Source organism: Mytilus edulis, chromosome 1 (genome assembly GCF_963676685.1).
Source record: "Mytilus edulis chromosome 1, xbMytEdul2.2, whole genome shotgun sequence".
In the NCBI taxonomy this organism is placed as follows: Eukaryota; Metazoa; Mollusca; class Bivalvia; order Mytilida; family Mytilidae; genus Mytilus; species Mytilus edulis.
The window spans coordinates 101,648,529-101,670,260 of NC_092344.1; the positions used below are offsets into that span (position 1 = coordinate 101,648,529).

Below are 21,732 nucleotides of genomic sequence, written 5' to 3' on the forward strand. Positions count from 1 at the left end.
ATTATTTTCATGATAAACTGTGTGCAACATTTGATGCCTTTTAGGTGACGTAATTTCATCTCTTAATAATTGAATGCGATAACGGGAATTTTCTGTTTCTTTTTCGTGTGACATTTTGATTAGAAATGGAGGGAAACTTTCTCTTAAGACTTTTTACTCTTTCTCAAGGTAAGAAACCAATTGAAATATATATATGTATATTACGTTGTTGAAAACCGAAATACTTGCTAGTGCTCAGTGCTGTATTTTGGCTCCTGGAATATATGTCTTTTGAAATACATATCACTGTATTATGTTTGGCTTCTGAAAAAAAAACCCATATCTGTATTATTATTTTTTGCTTCTATAATACATATGTCCTATCTTCTTTCTTTTTCATTTGAACTATCTCTTTTCGTTTCTACCTATTTAATAAATATATTTCTTTCCGTTTGACTTTATGGATTTCCCCTAACTAAATGTAGTAAATTTATTCAAAGTGGTTAAGATAAGTTGTTTTAAAAATGGGTTAATGTTATTTTGAGATATATGTAATTGGTTACACTTAAAAAAAATTCAAAATGAACATTTTATTGGATAAAGCATATATAATAAAATGACATTACGTAAGCCAATTGTACAATATAAATGACATATTCAAATATGTCAAATAATGTAAACAAAACACGATCCATAACAAGTGAAAATTAATGACAATGAATGATATGTTATACATGTATGAGCACATAATGTTTGCGCTTTTTTACCTACAAGACAGCTCCAAACACTATGGCCATTTGCGCTTTAAATTTTGATACACCTGTATTAAATGCGCTTATTACCTTATAGACGTCTACCTGTAATTTTAATGAATTGATAAATTCGACTTCACATTGACATAGTTTTAAACATAGACTTTATAAAGTTAAAGACGAGTCAAGGATTTATTTTTATGTCACGATAGATTTGTATCGGTAAGTTATTTGTAATATTGATGAACAGGAACCAATGTCAGGAGTTGGCCGGGATACGAACTCATGCTACTGATATATCGTGGCACCAAATCGCCTTGCACTATTTCCGACGCGCAAGACCACTGGATTACTATATATATTCGATCCCTAACATCACTGAAGAGACATTGATTGTCTAAATCCGCATATGGTGTAAAAAAAAAAAATTGCACCTCATGTTTGTGGTTTATCAATTTTGCCACAAGTTTATAGTTTTTCTGTTTGATATTTAGACAATATATGTATAGTGTCTTGAAATATGAAATTTATTTGTATGAGGCTTAGAAACAGAGGAAATGCGAGGTTCCTCCGGTTTATATAACGCGTTCATCATGTTTGTATAAACCTATTATGTATGACCTCATGTTACACATGTATCTGTGTCTGAGTGTTCAAATAAAATCTTGAAATCTTGAAATCTTATTTCGACTCTTTAATATATAACAATCTATCATAAATTAAGATAAATTTTATGGCCTTCCAAATACTGTTTCCATCCCTACTATCACTGAAGAGACACTGATTGTCGAAATCCGGATATGGTGTACACATTTTTGCACCTTATGTTTGTGGTTTATCAAGTTTGTCGCAAGTTTATTGTTTTCTGTTTGATTTCAAATAAGTATAAAGATCCATTTTGTTACATCTTGTGAATCATTTATTTGGCAATCGTCGATGGCAGTCAGCATGGTTTAAGAACATCAATTGTTCGACCTGTTAGTCAAATGCGTTTTGTTAAAATATACTTTTTCACTTTTTTGATCTTTTGGAAAATGTTGTTTGTGCAGTATTGAGACCCCTCAACAACGAAATTTGCTTTAAATGCACACGTATAAAAATTGCGGTTTTTATCCAACTCAAACATGGGTTTAAACGTTGTTTTCAATTTCTCATTGATATGGTCATAATTATAAAATAACTGTTTACAAAACTTTATATTTTTGAAAAACTAAGGATTTTCTACCTCAGGAATAGATTACCTTAGCTGTATTTGGTATAACTTTTAGGAATATTAGACTCCTCAATGCTCTTCAAATACTAACTTGACATACTTTATTTGGCCTTTTATACGATTATACTATATTATCACTGATGAGTCTTTTGTAGACGAAACGCGCGTCTGGCGCAAATACAAAATTTGTATCCTGGTATCTATTATGAGTTTTTTTCCATTGATCCAGTTGTTCAAATATTTAAATGTATTGTTTTGCGTACCCATGGAAAAAAATGTGTATTTATTTGTGATAAATGAAATATTGCAAAAAGGAGGGTACAGATGTCATATATTTCCCCAAAAAAAAAATGGCCAGAAGTAGAACATTTGAATCTCTTGTAATGATACCTGAAATTGTTTACACATATCCATCAAGAGATCAAATAAAAAACGTGCTTTTTGTCTCAGTGTTTTGTAAAATTGCGTTAAAATGTTCGATTGAAAAAACGTATTTGTAAACATTACATTTTTTTGTACCGTGACCCGTCTAGCTATAAAGATACACACGTGTACAGTCAAGCATAAAATAGCTCATAAAACATGAACAAAATAATGTTGATGTTCTTACTTTAAAATCTAAATTAATCATCCGCTGTCTAAAAATTAATTTTTCTATTTGAAAAATCCACCGGTGCCAAAATGTGAAACCACACTCCTAACTGTGTTTTACTATCTTAACTATTTATACTCGGGAGAAATTCGTGTAATAAAAACAGATAAAGTGTACGGCGAATAGTTGTTTACAATTTCAATATATTCAAGAGGAAAATGAAATTGGACTTCTAGTTCATTATCAAATGAAATGGTATTTGGTATATAATTTAGCGATTGCTCAATTTACATGTACATTTGAACAGAGTTCATGTAAACTTTTCAATTTGATGTTGATTGTATTATTGTAAGCAATATAGACTATTTAAATAAAGAAATCAATTTTATCAATTTGTCCAATTTCAAATCTTTTCAAGTTGATCTGCTGAACACAAGCTAACTTTAAATGTATTTATTTTGGTGCTTTTATCAGTACAGTACAAGTTGCAGTATGTCATTGGGATAACATTTACATTGCTAAATATTAATTGAATTTGTCACCTACAGTTCAATATCGTTCAACTACATGTTATTACGATATATTTTACGTGTGTTAAATGTTTGAATATCAGATAAGTCATGCCAGCATGCTTAAAGAAGTGATAAACATAGATTGCTCTTAAAATTTTGCACTAAATTCGATACATTCGTAATGAAGGTCTCAGTTTGAAAATAACGTAACATACAGATATGTGCCCCTTATTCGTGCATGTTTTCACTATATATATATATAAATATAATTATTTTCTGTGACTGTATCTTACATTAATTTGTAGGATCCTTTACTATAGATAATTTAGCTGATCTGTAACAATAGCATCTTCATGCCTTATATATCATGTACTGCAGTACGCCGCTAGATTAAAACTGACGTGGAAAGGTAACACACGGCCAGCGAAAGCTCTATTTTAAGAGCCCAGGTGGTCGTGTGGTCTAGCTGGACGGCTGCAGTGCAGGCGATTTGGTGTCACGATATCACAGTAGCATGGGTTCGAATCCCGGCGAGGGAAGAACCAAAAATTTGCGAAAGCAAATTTACAGATCTAACATTGTTGGGTTGATGTTTAGACGAGTTGTATATATATATATATATATATTAATTTGTTGTCACAAGAATCAACCGACAACAATTCAGACATGCGTACTATTATTTATATGTTATGATGACTACACAATCTATTATTGTTTTAGTTGTAATTGATTGATTTTTGGTTGCTTGACGTCCAGTGGCAAATATTTCATACATGTTCAGGACGAGTATGTTTTATTAGTAAGACTGTACTCAAATATTAAAGTACCCTTTCCAAAATGATATGTTTAGATATTTCTTATATATAATTAAAAGCTGAAATTTACCTTTTATTGTATTTCCATTTTGCTATTAATCTTAAATATGCATACAGCTGATAAAGGTTAATTAGGGGTTATCTTATCGGTTCTGATATGACTTCTTCCAAATGTGCCTGTTTTGTATCCTATAAAATACAAGGTTACTACGGGTTTCACTAAATAGTAGTTGGGAAAGGGGGGGTGGGGGGGGGGGGGGGGGAACGTTAAAACAAATCCAAAAATCTATTTTAAGTCACATGGTATTCGTGTACATGAAGCTCCAAAGCTGTGTAGCAAAATACTCTAAATATTATAATGAAAATTTATATATATCTTTATTCTCAATAAACCACCATTTTACAAGGTATAGAGGACATTGGTAACTGCAAATTACCGTCCTCTAATCTGTACACAACTAGAAAACTATATATACTTTAATTTTATATACACACGGTAGGTAATTATGTCCGGCTAGAATCGTGTTTTTTTTTTCAAGTGAATCAGCTAGTACTCCTTTTTCGAGCTTAGATCGGGTTTATTCGAATGATAAAACATACGTTAAAGTAAATTAACTACTATTTCGTAATTTTAAAAGTTTTTTTTACCTGACTATCCATCTTATTTTGAAGCTATAAACATTTTGAACAATAGAAGCACACTTTCTTTTGATTAAACCAAAAATTGCAGTATTTAGTATTGTCCGGATTTTTTCGAGAACAACAGTGAAACCGTCCAGGTTCCAGGTTTTGAACAAATGGTCTAGTTTTTTTTAAAAGAAAATTTAAATAAGACATTTTCTAGTTTTTAACTGTATTTAATTGAAGGACAATATCATATATTCCCAATAAATGTTTATACAAAGTAATTGTTAGTACACCAATATTAACTTGACTGACGAATGCAGTTGAATCGTGTCTTGAAAAGTACTTTATTTGAACCTTTTTTATTGGTTTTTAACGAAAATGCACTGACACATAACATTTTAAGCTATAAGACATTTGTATAATTACTTGATAAAACACAGAGTGCTCTCGAAAAAAAAACCGGACATAGAGATATGAATTTAGTCTCAAAATGTCGTTTTCTATGCAATAACAAGAACTTTTGTAAAGTGTCTGAATATATACGATTATATAAATTCATGTATGTATTCCTTCGACATTTGCATTGGTAAGATTGTGTACAAAAATGTCTTTGTTCTTCATTTTGTTGTTGAATTTGATATATGCCTTTTTGTGCTTCTTGTTGTTTATCATCTTAACAACGTGTTTTATATTTCTTTCATTTGTCTTTGTTCTATTATTAATATTACTTTTACATTTGAATGGTTTCATGTGATATCCGTTTCACGTGGCTCGGTACTTATACATCTCGTCAATGTGTTTGTATTGGCTTTCATTTTTTTGTGGTTTGTTTTGTATTTGCGACTTTTTGTATTTCTTTTGTTCTTATAACGTGGCTCTGTACTTTAAAAGATCCCGTCAGTATGATATTGTTCTATTATATGTCATTATGATATATTTCTATTATGAATTACAATATACGTTGAACCACAAACGTCAAAATCATTCAATCGCGTAGTGGAATTAACTATTTTTGGATTCTTATAAATTCTATATATAACTTTTGGACTAGTTTAAATCTCGGTCTATTTCTTAAATTTATTCTTACATACTTTTGATTTTTTAACCCTGTATGCTAACATTCCCATGAGAATTTTAAAATTGTTTGTACGCACATTGAACGACAAATTTATGTGGCGTATAAAATTTTCTGACGTCAGACACTCAAATCAATGAATGTGTTCGTAGATAGTAGATGTTTTTGTGTTCTGTTAAATTGTTCCTTTTAAAATTGTTAAACGATGATGACTGATGTACCCATATTTTGACTATTATATTTATTGTGTGTTTATTTAACGCATCAATGTAAAAATATCAGAAATTGATGAGACTGTCATTAAAGTGAGAGGGTTAGCGCTATAGAACCAGTTTTAATCCACCATTTTCTACATTTGAAAATGCCTGTACCAAGTCAGGAATATGACAGTTTTTGTCCATTCGTTTTTGATGCGTTTTGTTATTTGATTTTGCCATATGATTATGGACTTTCCCAATTGATCTTCCTCTAAGTTCAGTATTTTTGTGATTTTACTTTTTGTTAAATATTTATTTGTTTTTATCGTGATTAAGATTAAAACACAATGTTGACTGCTGTACCCCTATTTTTGACATTTCTACCTATTATGTATGTTTGTTTTGTTCACGCATCGTAGTCAATATAATGGAATTTGATGTGACTGTCATACAAGTGAGAGTGTTAGCTAGTTATAAAACCAGGCCCAATCCAACATTTTCCACATGGGTGTTTTTCAATAAAAGCCTGACTTTCAGACCAAAAAAAAAACGAAAATCAACTTTTCTAAAATTTTGTTTCAATAATATTTTGAACATCTCTATTATAGCCCTGTTTGTAAACAAAAAGTGCTATCTTAAATACTCTTTAAAATGATATTATTTTCATAATTTGTGTCTGTTTCGTAGGAGACATTTGTCCACTACGAAACTGCTTCTAAACACACATCTTATTGCAATTTTAAATGTCTCCTATAGACATTCCGGTTTGTTTACTTTATATACTGGAAAGATCTCATTTTTTTCTGAATTGGAGAACTATTTTTTATCGATAAAGATTAGACAGTACTTCACATATGAAGGTACAACTTGTGTTACGTATTGGACATTTTGATGCGTTTCGTAGTTGACAAAACCGTTTCGTAGTGGACAAAAAGTTTCGTAGGTGACATCAACCCTATTCTATGTTAATAAAAACATACTAAAATTACATGAAACTAACACTTGTTAATTGTTTTGCACGAATATAATTGAAAAAAGAGTAAAAAAAGACTGCATGGTAGTGGTAGTGTCCACTACGAAACGTTTTTCTCCCATACTTGTTTCGTAGGTGACCGTTTCGTAGGGGACATATTTGCATGTTTTATTTTTTCCCCACAATCCCTATATTACAATAGTAACAAAACTGATTGTATTCATCAACGCATGTATTAAGCTGTACACTGATATTTTTTTTCATAATTTTAAAACCAGATACTGAAGGAGATTTGACCCGTTTCGTAGTGGACATTAACACAAATACGGTATCACTCTATCACTCTGGTCCATTTGATGTGCTCAATTTTTCTAACCAACAATTAAACTGCCGTTACAAAAGCATCGCTTATTTCGTAAGACCCTAATGTGTATATCTCTTGCAAACAAAATTACATTGATTTTATTTAAACTATTTATTAGAAAATTTTAATGACTTCGTTTCGTAGTGGACATTTTGTCAGGGACACACCTTCTGAAATTAAAAATCCTATGTTAAAAGCTGTTTATTAAAATATGTTGGCTCTAAACATACTTTTGAATTATTAAAAAACACGATATTTTAGAATATGAATGTTGAACAGGCGGTTTAGGGACATGCCATTTTGGTTGTTTTGGACCATTCAGGAATCAATATCTTACCAATCCTTCTAAAAATAGACTGTTTCCTAGCTTAAAAATGTTAAATCTAATTTAATGTACTGACTGCACAAAAAATTACTTATAAAGATCAAACACCTTTTTTTTAAAGTGGCTGGGACAAGAAATAAAATTGAGAAAGAAAATGGGGAATGTGTCAAAGCGACAACAACCTGACCATAGAGCAGTCAACAGCCGAAGGCCACCAATGGGTCTTCAATGTTGCGAGAAACTCCCGCACCCGGAGGCATCCTTCAGCTGGCCCCTTAAAATATGTATACTAGTTCAGTGATAATAGTCTCAAATACTAACATAACTTGTATAATAAAATCAACGGTACCAATTTTGTTGCACCAGATGCGCATTTCGACAATATATGTCTCTTCAGTGATGCTCGTGGCCAAAATATTTGAAATCCAAAGCTTATATAAAAGATGAAGAGCTATAATCCAAAAGGTAAAAAAAGTATAGCCAAATTCGTGAAAGGAATCAGAGCTTTGCATGAGGGAGATACATTCCTTAATTTATAATAATTTCTAATATTTTGTAACAGCAAATTTTAATAACACAAAAAATCCGTATTTTCATGCCAGTACCGAAGTACTGGCTACTGGGCTGGTGATACCCTCGGGGACTAATAGTCCACCAGCAGAGGCATCGACCCAGTGGTAGTAATAAAATCAACGGTACCAATTTTGTTGCACCAGATGCGCATTTCGACAATATATGTATACCTTCTACATCACGTCTTGCCAGGAAGAAAGTCGTTTTGTTCACATGCATCTTCGATCATGTTCACTCGAAAAAAGTGGTCACACTCGAAAAAAAACCCGGTCAGATCACTCGAAAAACCACGATCCTAGCCGGATATTATACCTACCGTGATACCACCAATTCAAATCCAAAATGTATTCAACCAAACATTTCATTTTTCGTAATTAACCTCTGATCTTTACCTTTTATGTTAACATACGAATGAATTACACATTAATGTATACATATTGCCACGATAAACAACAATGTATTGCAATTTTAAATCTATGGAACATTGAAACTGTGGCTGTATTTGTTTTAGGTCTGTTTCTAGCAACCAGTTCCATTAATCATCATGATGCTGACAGTAATTCAACTGTTCAAGGTAAATATACATTTAATGAAATTCCAAATATATACTTCAGCTATACCAAATAGAATAATATAAGCTTCTCGCATCTTGTTTTGACCTATAGTCTATAATCTGACTTACTTGTTCTGACGCTATTTTGGTAAATTTTTATCTAGACCGGTGAGGATGATTTTGTACACATGATTCATTCTGTTAACTCTTTGCAAGACTAACAACTTATTTTTAAATGTTATCCTGTTTAGTGTGCATTAATGTCAACATCTTACAAATTATCTGAGATGCCCTATTACATCCTTTGCATACCTTTGCACGTTAGCGTTATTTTAAAACAGGCCAAGTTGATACCAAATTCATTGACTAAAATTAATTTGGCTCGTTAAAATTTGACAAAATATTTACTTTCACCCTTCGACAAAATTTAAAAAAACTTCAACCACAAACTTTATTGGAAAACAAATTCACTAGAAACTACTAAAGGAGTTAATTACTGTTTAATCGTGAGTTATTTTAATGTCAATAATATTTGCTGGAAATCTTCAAAAAATATTGCGTTAATTGACGACACATTTGTTTGTTTTTAAAGTGATTAAGATTATAACACAATGTTGACTGCTGTACCTCTATTTTTGACATTTTTACCTTTATGTCTGTATGTTTTGTTCACACAACGTTGTCAATATAATGGAATTTGATGCGACCGTCAAACAAATGTGATGTTTAGTTAGCTTTAAAACAAGGTTTAAGAACCATTTTTGACATAAGAATATGCCTGTACCAAGTGAGGAATATGACAATTGTTGTCCATTCGTTTGATGTGTTTGTGCTTTTGATTTTGCCATTTGATTATGGGCTTTCCTTTTAGAATTTTCCTCGGAGTTCAGTATTTTTGTGATTTTACGTTTTTTCTGGCTAAATTCTTTTCTATAAATAGATCAATAAGACAAAGATGTCCTACAGCCCCCTTTCTATTCATAATACAGTTGGTGTGTGCCAATTCTGCAAATATAGAAATACAGGAATTAAAATGCTTACGGATAAAGGTCATATTGAAACTTAATTGTCAATGTTTGAAGCCGATACACAACTTATAAAGAAATCCGAACAATCGGCCGAAAAAACCTTTGACATTAATGCTTTAGGAATCCACATTGGTTATCATATTTATAACAATAAAATATAGGCTTCCATCATGAATAAGCCAGATAAAAAAAAATGTATTCACGTTTGGAAAAGAAATTAAACTTACAGAGGTAAACAATATATTATATTTTACGAAATTTATCCTTTCCAACCACTTTATATTTTTAGAACTGTAGTATATTATAAGTTATTCTCGTTTCTGAATGCGTCTATTTGATTACAGCACAATAGAGTCCATTTGGTTTCGGTTGGTCTAAGATCACATACATTTTTTGTTTGTTATAACAATAGGAGAAATCATCCCTCTAAATTATAAGTGTATAAATCTATTATTTAGGAAATAAAAATACATATAATAATTATTTTAAATCATGCAGGAAATGTCAATTTCGAAGATTTATGTGTATTTCCATGAATTTTGAAATTTCCGAAAAAATAAGTGGAAAATCCATTGTAAATCAAGCCTTGACTTTACAGAACAGTTAATTAAATATACTCTCATTTTATTTGTATTCTGATAGATAGGTATTGGTAATCATAATCATAACTTTTATTTCTATTCTGGTTTTTGTCAATGATTGTCATACATTGCTCAGCATTTATTATTTGTTATAAAATGTATCATTAATTATTCAGATCCATGTGGATCATTCTCGATCATTGACGATAACTGGCGATATGTCAACAATACGGTAGCAGATGAGCATTGTGATATGGATATCACCGAAGGCTGGTATAGGATGGACATCAATGGACGACCTGCTACCATACCAACTGTATGCATAAAGGTACAACATTGTGTATATCAAACCTCAAGATATTTTAAAACATTTCTGAATTAAGCGCAAAACTGCGTATCAACACTAGGCGATAGTACCTGTCAAATAGACATCCTTTAAGTAATATGATGAAACGTGTGTTATTTAAGACCACATGTCAACTGAATTTACTGTATGGTTAGATTATTCTAGGCATAGTTTCAAGTGACAGCTTTGCTTCCAGTTGTTTATCTGTAACTAAAGTTAGGATAGAATCTTGGTAAACAATTACAGCATTTCCGTGGTGATTCCCATGAGAACGTACTGTGTGCCTCTCCTTGCCTTCCTCTTCTTATTTTCCTATGAGTCGGAGTTCTGTCACAACTGTCACAAGAAGTAGATCAATGAAGCGATATAATTTCACATTCAGATATATTGATAATGTTCTTTCTATTAACAATCCAAAACGTTCTTATTGATTTTCATTAATATATTATCCATAACTAGAATTAAAAAAAACACCAGTCATTACTTCCTCTGTCTCATTTACGACTTAAAACTCGAGTTTGACATATGCGGTCATCCCAGAACGATCATCTATGACAACCGAGACGATTTTAATTTTGAAATTATAAATCCCCCCACCTTAGTAGCAATATACCTACCTCATCGGCATACGCTATATACATTTCCAAACTCATTCGGTATTCAAGTTCTAGCATCTTTTATTGAGACTTTATAAAAGATCACCTGCGTCTGAGCAAAAAGTTGATGAATCGGGGTATTGGAAGATACCAAGACTTTGTTGATAAATTATCCGGATCAGCTTCACAAATAATACACGATGGTCTTGAAGTATAGATTTTGTTACTGATGTTGTTTATCATCCTAATTATATATAAGTTATATGTTTTTTTTTTCTGTCTTTGCATATTTAAAACCTTTTCCGTTTACTCAAACTTTGGAAATATTATTTTTGGATGGCTCATAATGTATTCATCCCATCATTGTGTTATTGTTCTGTGGTCATTTTTTATCGACTCCTAGGAGTCGATATTAAGAATTGAACGATGGACAGTTAGTGCGAGAATTTTTCTTGCATCCTGATTCGAAGATATTACGAGACGTGAATATCAAAGTTTATTGATTGGTTAGGACAATCCAAACCTAGTAAATGTCCTTCAATCCCGTAGAGTATCGGATTTGTCCTCTCTAATTTAGCAATTAGATGTTGCCTGGTCATTAATAATGCATATTCATGATATTGGTACACAGGTAACTTTTATCTATAAATAGTCGAATCTTCTGGAGTTTCGTAAACAACAACATTAAATGATATATACTACTTCATAACGTGTGACCTCACGTGTGTGGTAAAATTTGTTGATTGATGCACGTGTCTATTCTAGTAAATGAATTAATCTACAAAGCGAGAGCACTTTCCATTTTCATCAGCTAAGAGTCGACTAGCCCTTTTTGAAAGGCTAATGCTTGTTTATATCTTTGTCTTTAATTTTTGCTTATTGGCTTGATCTTTAAATTAAGAGTGCATTTGTTTCTAACCCGAAATTTTGTCATCGATGACTATCGTTTAGTAATGCCCGCGTCACACTGTCCCGATTTTTACGCCGATGGCAACACGATTATGGAAATTTTCAAAATCGGGACTGATCGTATCCAGATCGGGCTATTCGTAGTGTCATCTTTAACCATCGTAGAACCATCGGCCACTTTTTCTAGCCTTCGGCGACATCTTCGGGAATGCCCGCGTCACACTGTCCCGATTTTTATATACGATGGACACCCGAATGCGAAAATTGTAAGTTCGTACGAAGTTGTTCCCGATCTCGTTAAAATACCAAAAAGTGACCGAAGTAAGTACGATGAATAACGAAGTCTATACGATGGTGCCGAAAATATATACGATAGCAAAAGATGGACATACGAAGGTTAACCGAAGACGGGTATTTAAGCTTCATATCTTAGCCGAAGGCTACACGATGGATTACGAAGGGTACACGATAGATTACGATGATGGCGAGATGGCCATACGATGTCTAAAAGACGTCGTGTACAGCTTACGATTCATTTAAATTATAGGCGGGAAATCGGTCTTTTTGTCTAACTCTTATAAAACTTAGTTTATTATCCCCTCGCCTACTACATGTAAGTTGCGTGTAGATAAAATTGTTATGGACACTCTAGAATTAAAATGCTCAAAACTTGGTATGGTGTTACTCGTTAAGAATATCTTAAGAGCTATTGACTTTAAAGTTCAACGGTCAAGGTCACAGTGGCAGTTGTACTACAAGGTAATATCACCCTTGTGGACACTCTAAAACCAATATGCTTCAGAAGATTTTAACCACATTTGGTATATTGTTCCTCCTTGTAATGATCTGACATTTTTTACGTTCAAGGCCAAAGGTCAAGGTCATGCAGATGGACTTGTTTTTTCTCCTTGAAATAGCATAATACACAGGAAATTGGTTGCTCATTTTTTTACCTGCTGGTTCTAAAGACAATATTAAAGGTATTTCCAGTTACTGATTGTTTTGGTTGATTTCTAAAGAAATAGTTTATGTATCAAATATGCATATTCAATTTACCATTTTCTGCATGTGTCATATACAAATATAGTGTCCATATTTGTCCCCAATATGTTACATACGAGGGGGTGCCACGCTCGGCATTGCATTGTTTGAACTGTAAAATGTGTGCACTACTCTGAATAATCACCCATAATTATGCCCATGTTTACTGATCTATCTTAAGGTAAGGTAACGGGTTCGTTGGTCCCTTTTATTCAAAAAGAGCTCTTTCCAGGAGAATATCATAATAATATAGACAAAAGGAAGGATGTGGGGAAAGCAACAAATGCGGCAAAATATGACATATAGAAAACAAAATGTTTATGGAGTAAACATTCGTGGGACAACAACTCAGACGATACATAAAAAATCAGAATAATGAAGAAAAAGTTGGTTTCCCTATATACGTGTGCCTGCAGTGTTGGTGTACGAGGCGCGTTTATGATTTTCATTATGTTACTTGATATGAAAAATTGACAAAAAATAATATTTTACTTGTAAAAGTAAATCCTGAGCCTGTAATAGCTGCTCTTCTTGTTCCATTTGAATTAATAGAAACAACGCGGTCGTCTTTCTTGTTCTCATAGAATCATATGATATAAGCTCCGTGTTTTGTGAACGTCTTTCTTCGTATTAGACTGATCAGTGCATATCGCGCATGGCACTTTAAATGTATTTTAGCGCGAAAATTAACTTACATTTAGCTGGATTTATTGCCTTCGTAGTTCCATCTTGTCGCCTTCGTACTTTTATTCGATGGCAACACGACGGGATTACGAGATCTTCACGAAGTCGTGTTGCCATCGTAAGACCTTCGGGTAACTTCGTGATTCATTCGTGTAGACATCGTAATGTCAAAACTGCCCGATGGAAACGATGGAAACACGAATGCAATACGATGTTCAAAGATGCATTCCCGGTGACATTACGATGGTGAGGATGGTGATACGAACTCAATACGAACCCTCAACATCGGACGCACCTTCGGGGATTTTTTAACATGTTAAAAAAATTAGAACCCTTCCCGAAGTTTTCCCCGAAGGCTAGAAAAAGTGGCCGATGGTTCTACGATGGTTAAAGATGGCACTACGAATAGCCCGATCTGGATACGATCAGTCCCGATTTTGAACATTTCCATAATCGTGTTGCCATCGGCGTAAAAATCGGGACAGTGTGACGCGGGCAGAAGGGTTCTAAATTTTTTAACATGTTAAAAAATCCCCGAAGGTGCGTCCGATGTTTCTGGTTCGTATTGAGTTCGTATCACCATCCTCACCATCGTAATGTCACCGGGAATGCATCTTTGAACATCGTATTGCATTCGTGTTTCCATCGTTTCCATCGGGCAGTTTTGACATTACGATGTCTACATGAATGAATCACGAAGCTAACCGAAGGTCTTACGATGGTGAAAATCGGGACTGATCGTATCCAGATCGGGCTATTCGTAGTGTCATCTTTAACCATCGTAGAACCATCGGCCACTTTTTCTAGCCTTCGGCGACATCTTCGGGAAGGGTTCTAAATTTTTTAACATGTTAAAAAATCCCCGAAGGTGCGTCCGATGTTTCTGGTTCGTATTGAGTTCGTATCACCATCCTCACCATCGTAATGTCACCGGGAATGCATCTTTGAACATCGTATTGCATTCGTGTTTCCATCGTTTCCATCGGGCAGTTTTGACATTACGATGTCTACACGAATGAATCACGAAGCTAACCGAAGGTCTTACGATGGCAACACGACTTCGTGAAGACCTTGTAATCCCGTCGTGATGCCATCGAATAAAAGTACGAAGGTGACAAGATGGAACTACGACGGCAATAAATCCAGCTAAATGTAAGTTAATTTTCGCGCTTAAATTCATTTAAAGTGCCATGCGCGATATGCACTGTTAAGAAAGACGTTCACAAAACATGGAGCTCATATCATATGATTCTATGACAACAAGAAAGGCGACAGCGTTGTTTCTATTAATTCAAATGGAACACGAAGAGCAGGTATTACAGGCTCAGGATTTACTTTTACAAATAAAATATTATTTTTTGTCAATTTTTCATATCAAATAACATAATAAAAATCATAAACGTGCCTCGTATACCAACACTGCAGGTACACGTATATAGGGAAACCAACTTCTTCTTCATTATTCTGATTTTTTATATATAGTCTGAGTTGTTGTCCCACGAATGTTTACTTCATAAACATTTTGTTTTCTATATGTCATATTTTGCCGCATTTGTTGCTTTCCCCACATCCTTCCTTTAGTCTATATTATTATGATATTCTCCTGGAAAGAGCTCTTTTTGAATAAAAGGGATCAACGAACCCATTACCTTACCTTTAAGATAGATCAGTAAACATGGGCATAATTATGGGTGATTATTCAGACTAGTGCACACATTTTACAGTTCAAACAAGGCAATGCCGAGCGTGGCATCCCCTCGTATGTAACATATTGGGGACAAATATGGACACTATATTTGTATATGACACATGCAGAAAATGGTAAATTGAATACGCATATTTGATACATAAACTATTTTTTTAGAAATCAACCAAATTATTCAGTAACTTGAAATACCCATGGTCTTCCGTCTTATGATTAAACCAAAAATTAAATGTACAATATAATATATATTCAATATTGATTAAACAATTTAAAACGCGTGATGCCTTCGGCATATAATTTAAGACATCGTATGACCATCGCGCCATCATCGTAATCCATCGTGTAGCCTTCGTGATCCATCTTGTAGGCTTCGGCTGAGATATGAAGCTCAAATACCGTCTTCGGTTAACCTTCGTATGTCCATCTTTTGCTATCGTATATACTTTCGGCACCCTCGTATAGACTTCGTTATTCATCGTACTTGCTTCGGTCACTTTTGGGTATTTTAACGAGATCGGGACCAACTTCGTACGAACTTACAATTTTCGCATTCGGGTGTCCATCGTATATAAAAATCGGGACAGTGTGACGCGGGCATAAACGCTAAGCTGCTAGAAACAAATACATCGTTTATTAAACTTTATCGACCCCACGTTGTCAGACAAAAATAGATTACACTCACTTACTGTAAACAAACAGGTAAAAGTGCGGGAAATAAATAACCAGGACTTTGCGAAAACTACACGTGCTCGTAATTATTTAAACGACAGATGCAGAAACAAATTTATCGTTTACACGTCTCAACGATAAACGATCAACGACTACGCGACTATTTTGCGCGTACATCGTTTATGTGAACGATGTCAACGTTGACCAAAAAATGTAAGAAACAAATGGATTAAACGACTACGCGCGTAGTCGTTTACATCGTTTAGGTTAGAAACAAATGCGCTTTAAGCATATGCCATTTTGTTTCTTTTCTTGATAAATTTGTTGTCTTTATATATTGATTAAGATTATGTCACAACGTTGACTGCTGTATCCCAATTTTTGACATTTTTATCTTTTATGTCTGTTTGTTGTCAGTATATAGGTATTTTATGCGACTGTCATACACGTGAGCTGTTCAGCTAGTTATAAAATCAGGTTGAATCCACCATTTTCCAAATTAGAAAATGCCTGTACCAAGTAAGGAATATGACAGGTGTTTTCCATCTCTGAGATTGCCATTCCTTTGATGTGTTTGAGCTTTTAAGATCTTGCCATTTGTGAAGGAACTTTACCTTAAAGTCCGGTTATTTGTGATTTTACTTTTCAAACTATATTTCGTTTAGTAGTATGTCTTAATTTATTAGTTTTAAACAAAGTTAACTGGTTTATCCGGACATGTTATTCTCTTCTCTATCTATACAAGTACACCAAACTGTAAGGAGAAGGCGAGATTTGGTGAAACTGACACGAACCTGAATTGTATTTTATATTAATGGATTTATGCAAGTGATCGTTAAAGTATCCCAAGTTTTCATCTTCTACATATATTCCTTGCATTCCATGATCTCCAACGCCAATCTAACAATATTAACTCGATGTCATGTTTCGGAATACAATTAATTGGTAGGGTTCATATTGATCAGTCCGTAGTTTTCTATGTTGTGTTTTGAATGCTGTTGTTTGTCTTCGCCGGGTCATTTTTTTTTGTGTCTTTCCCCCCATTGTATTGCCAGTTTGTTTTTACTAATGAGTTTAATAATCCCTTTTGGTATTGTCCGCCTTAATTTTGCTGGTGCTATGGATGTGCATAACATATATGAAAGATGTAAACACTGTTCATGCATATTGTCTCAAATCGTTTGAATTTATATGTGAATAATTTTTACTTGCATCTACTCTTTTTATCTAGGTTATACTATTATTCACCTAAATATTCGTAAAAACAGGGAAGGTGGCATTGAGTATCTGTACTAGATTTAAATATTTTATTAAATAGTAAAACATCTAGAGTTTTACAAACATCTTATCTTATCCCAATGACTGTAATGTTAACGCAGAAATACATACAACAAACCATACTTTTCAATGCAGGGACCAGCATGTGGTGTCCGAGTACCGCTTCATATCGAGTTCGTCTATGATGCACCACTTCCTGGACAAATTGAAGATGCCTCTATTTGTGGATCACACCATATCGAAGGGAAATGGGACTGCTGTGTTCTCAGACGAATGGCACAAGTAAAGAACTGCGAAGGATTTTATGTTTACAAATTGACATCACTAGACCGATGTAATGCTGGTTATTGTGTTATAGGTATATTGTACCCTTTCCAAAATATAGATACTACTTTATTTCAACAACAACATTATTGGATGTTGTTGTAAAAGTATTCTTCAAGTGGTTTTCAAGTCCTGATCTGGTGATTTTCGATTTATGCCTGAAGTAGTTAAACCTAAATCGCCATTGTAGCCTAGTTTGGCATGTTTTCCTAAAAAAAAACTATATGCATGCTTCCCTTAAATCCATCTGCATGATACTATTTTCCTATCTAGAAGATGAATACTTAGAAGCTACTTCTCCATATTGTCTATGATCGTCATAGATTACTTGAAATTCCCTCTGATGTTATTTTCATTATCTATCTAGATAAAGGCAACAGTATTATACCGCTGTTCAATGACATGTTAGATTGATTTATTATAATGATTTTTTTCTGTGATTTATTCCTAAAACTTTTTAAAAAGTTTTTTTTAATTATTGATTAGAATATAATGATTTTTAGTTGTCTTCAGTATTAAAGTATAAAAAATATTTTCACAAAGAGTTTATGTTTTGCATTGAAAGCATCATGCACTTTATTTTAAGATTTATCTTAAATTTTATTTTAATCACTTCTAACTAAAATTTAATTAGGAGACACGAATGATGTAGGACGTTTTACAGTCAAGACTGGAGAAACCGTTCACCCATCAGATTATGGCCTGCATGGTTTTAGCTACTCTCCACCTACTAATCCAGATTATGACTTACGTCACAATCATGACAATCATCCAATCCGGACACGTGATATTACATCTGCATTGGAAGGTAAAAATCAAATAAGAAATGCTTAAAATATATAAACATTTAATTAGATTAAAATTGACGAAAATTTCCGTAATAGGCAACAAAGTATGTTTGTGTGCATGTTAAATAACATAGATGAGTCCAGGCTTTAACTTATTACGTGAGACGCTCGAATACTGCTCGAAACATGAACGTCGAAAGGCAAAAGTATTTACGAAATGAAAAGCATAGGAGCGCAAACATTTTGATTGTGCTATCAATCCTGGTTGAAGAAACAAATAAATATTTTGAATAATTCATTTCACAATTTTTTATTTGTAAATAACAGAAAAATTACCATATTAGTTATATTTGATGTCAGCATATATGTGTCACTACCAAGCTTAGGATTCCATCGGGGACAAAATTTAATCTGCAACGTAAACACCCTTCAGTGAATGACGTGAATCAGATGTGGATACTAAAGAAATCTAAACATCTGTTAGGACACAAAGTAGGTCTTTTTCCTCGTTCAAAATTATCAAAAATAAAATACTTCTATACCCTTTGCACTTGTATTAGTTATTCGTTAAAACAGATTGAAAAAAAAAATGATATAAGTAAATACACATGTATTATTTTAGACAGGTTTAGATTATACTTTGTACAAAACAATTTGAATCTAACCAAAATTTCGCTGAAACTATTCATTTTTTTATTGACATATTTATAACATTTGAAGAATATGTTTTCCACACAAAATAATGATTACTGTGTGAACCAACAGTATTTCTCTTCCGGTTAAATTATTCACATTCCCCTATTAAATGGATAACGATATTCTATGTCTCAACACTCTAGTGACATGTGTTTTCTTCTGTAGTTTTTCCAATTGTGTCCTAATCAACATGATTGCATTTTTGTGGATTAATTGCATGCATGCATGCAGTTACTGTGAGAGTACTTTAAATTCGTTGGTATCAATTTTCGTGGTTTTCGTGGATGACTTGAAGTAATTGAAATGTAACGTAAAATGTTGATAGTGTTTTTTAGAAATTATGTGCTTCATACAAAGCTTTTACACCCCCATAAACCAACGGGAAAAACACTTATTATATGCAAAAAATGCACTTATATTAACTGTATCAAAAAAGATTTCAAGTGCAAGACATTATCAATTATTCTTTCATTTAGGAGTATACCAAACCAACGAATAGCACTGATATCGGCATTAAATGAATACATTATAATATCAGATGAGTGGAATTCACGCATCGATAAGTATATCGTTGTGACATTGTTTTCAATATAATCAAATTTTATGCGACTGTCATACAAGTGAGAGGTTCAGCTAGCTATAAAACAGGTAAAATGCAACAATTTTTACATCAGAAAATGTCTGTACTAAGTCAAGAATATGCCATTTGTTATCCATTTGTTTGATGTATTTGGGCTTTTGATTTTGCTGTGTGATTAGGAACTTGCCGTTTCGATTTTTACTCGAATTTCGGTATTATTGTTATTTTACTTTTTCCGAGCCAAAACATAAATGAAAATAATTCAAAGAATACAATAAAAAGTCTTTCATACATAAGTTTTACGTTTGAGGGTTATAAAATGGAGAAAGACGATGTGTTTTCCCCCTAACAGTTGCTTGCAAAATATCCTGCAGTTCGATTTGGCTATGATAAAAGCTATTAAAGTGTAACCAAGACAAAAAGCCTCCAAAGAAGCGATTGATTTTGAAATTCAATGTGATACAAATGAAACTGGCATTTTAAAACTAACTTGTTTCTATATTTGGACAATTAAGACAACATGAACTATTAAAGGTGCTGTATTAAATGTACCAGTGTTAAGCGTAATCTGTTTGAGAATATGTTTTATTGCAATTTATTATCATTGCTAATTTACATGCAAATTTATGCGTTAGTATCACCACGATCATGACAACCATACCATAACTTACTGCGATCTACACGATCGCACTACGATCGTAAAAATTTGCATTCTTTTCTGAGATTGTACTAGACGTGACCTAGTGTGATAGGAGTATAATTTACACTTTCAAACAATTCATATCGCGACTTCACTACGATTTAAATTTATTTCAGGGTGGTGCATTTTGGTCATCAAACGAACATGTAGAAACTGAATGCTGTCTTAAAACTTGCATAAATCTCTCACAGTTTCAACAATCATCATGTTATTAAAACTTATTTGCAGATCAACCTATCACTTGTAACGATGGATATCTTCCCTGTGTAGATAACAAAAAGTGTTACCATAATACCACTAGATGCAACAATGAGTTCGACTGTTTTGATCGGTCAGATGAAGATAACTGCCAACGTAAGAAAATACTTCTCGTTATTTTCTGTATTTTTGTTTTAAAATTACTATATATCTTACATTTAAAATATTTCTGTGATTGAAAATCGTCATTTGACTTTATTTACTCAAATGTAATTAATTTAAGATTTATCAATAAAAGCGGAACTTTATTTTATCCATACTGCATTGACTTTATTTACTCAAATGTAGTTAATTCAAGATTTATTAATAAAAGCGAAACTTTATTTTCTCCATACTCTAAAACTGCAAATAAAGCATTTTTGTTTGCTTCTCCAGCTGTAATCTATTGCCCAGAAGGTTCTTACAAGTGTGGTAATGGTAGATGTGCAGTAAAATCAGACGATTGTCGACAGGCATCCTTTAGTGAATTATCAACCAACATTTACAGTCCTTCAACAACTTACAGTATTAATCCTCAAAAAACCGAAACAATTGATTCTACAACAATTGCTGATCTTGAAACAATGTTTAGTGTTCATCCGACAACGGTTCGAAAGCATTTCGAACTCCAGTCTTCTCACACAACTCATCTAACAAATACCGAGATAACAACAAGTCATGAAAATACAGGGATGCAAAGTGACACACAGAGAACCCTAAATCATAGCGATAGTGCTATTAAAGGTAATGTAATTGTTTATAGCACAAAGATAAAATGCCGTGCGCACGCAATTGAAATCAACAAGAAATAAACGGAGATAATCAACTTCTCCATTGCTATTGTCTTGTTCAGATGGTTGTTCATATAAAAGTGAATAAAGAGAATAAAAGGTAACAAGTGACAGTAAAGATGCAATCCCAATGATCATAACAAGTGAGAATTGGATATCGTTTGATATCAACCAAATATTTATCACATATTAGTTACGAATACGTCGGGTTTTGCATATGCAATAACCT

The 21,732-nt window shown here is 33.1% G+C and overlaps 1 protein-coding gene across 4 annotated transcripts in view; it reads left to right on the top strand.

Moving 5' to 3' along the window:
• Positions 1 to 21,732, top strand: part of LOC139498403 (serine-rich adhesin for platelets-like) — a 27,291-nt gene continuing 5,559 nt past the window's right edge. For 2 of the 4 annotated variants that reach the window (XM_071286801.1, XM_071286788.1), the window contains exons 1-7: positions 1 to 168; positions 8,509 to 8,571; positions 10,336 to 10,487; positions 17,523 to 17,745; positions 18,346 to 18,519; positions 20,704 to 20,829; positions 21,109 to 21,456. In XM_071286801.1, the coding sequence (XP_071142902.1) occupies positions 126 to 168; positions 8,509 to 8,571; positions 10,336 to 10,487; positions 17,523 to 17,745; positions 18,346 to 18,519; positions 20,704 to 20,829; positions 21,109 to 21,456 (1,129 nt within the window). In that variant the 5' untranslated portion in view covers positions 1 to 125. The remainder of the gene's footprint in view (positions 169 to 8,508; positions 8,572 to 10,335; positions 10,488 to 17,522; positions 17,746 to 18,345; positions 18,520 to 20,703; positions 20,830 to 21,108; positions 21,457 to 21,732) is intronic. The other 2 variants (XM_071286794.1, XM_071286810.1) reach the window with 1 other exon arrangement.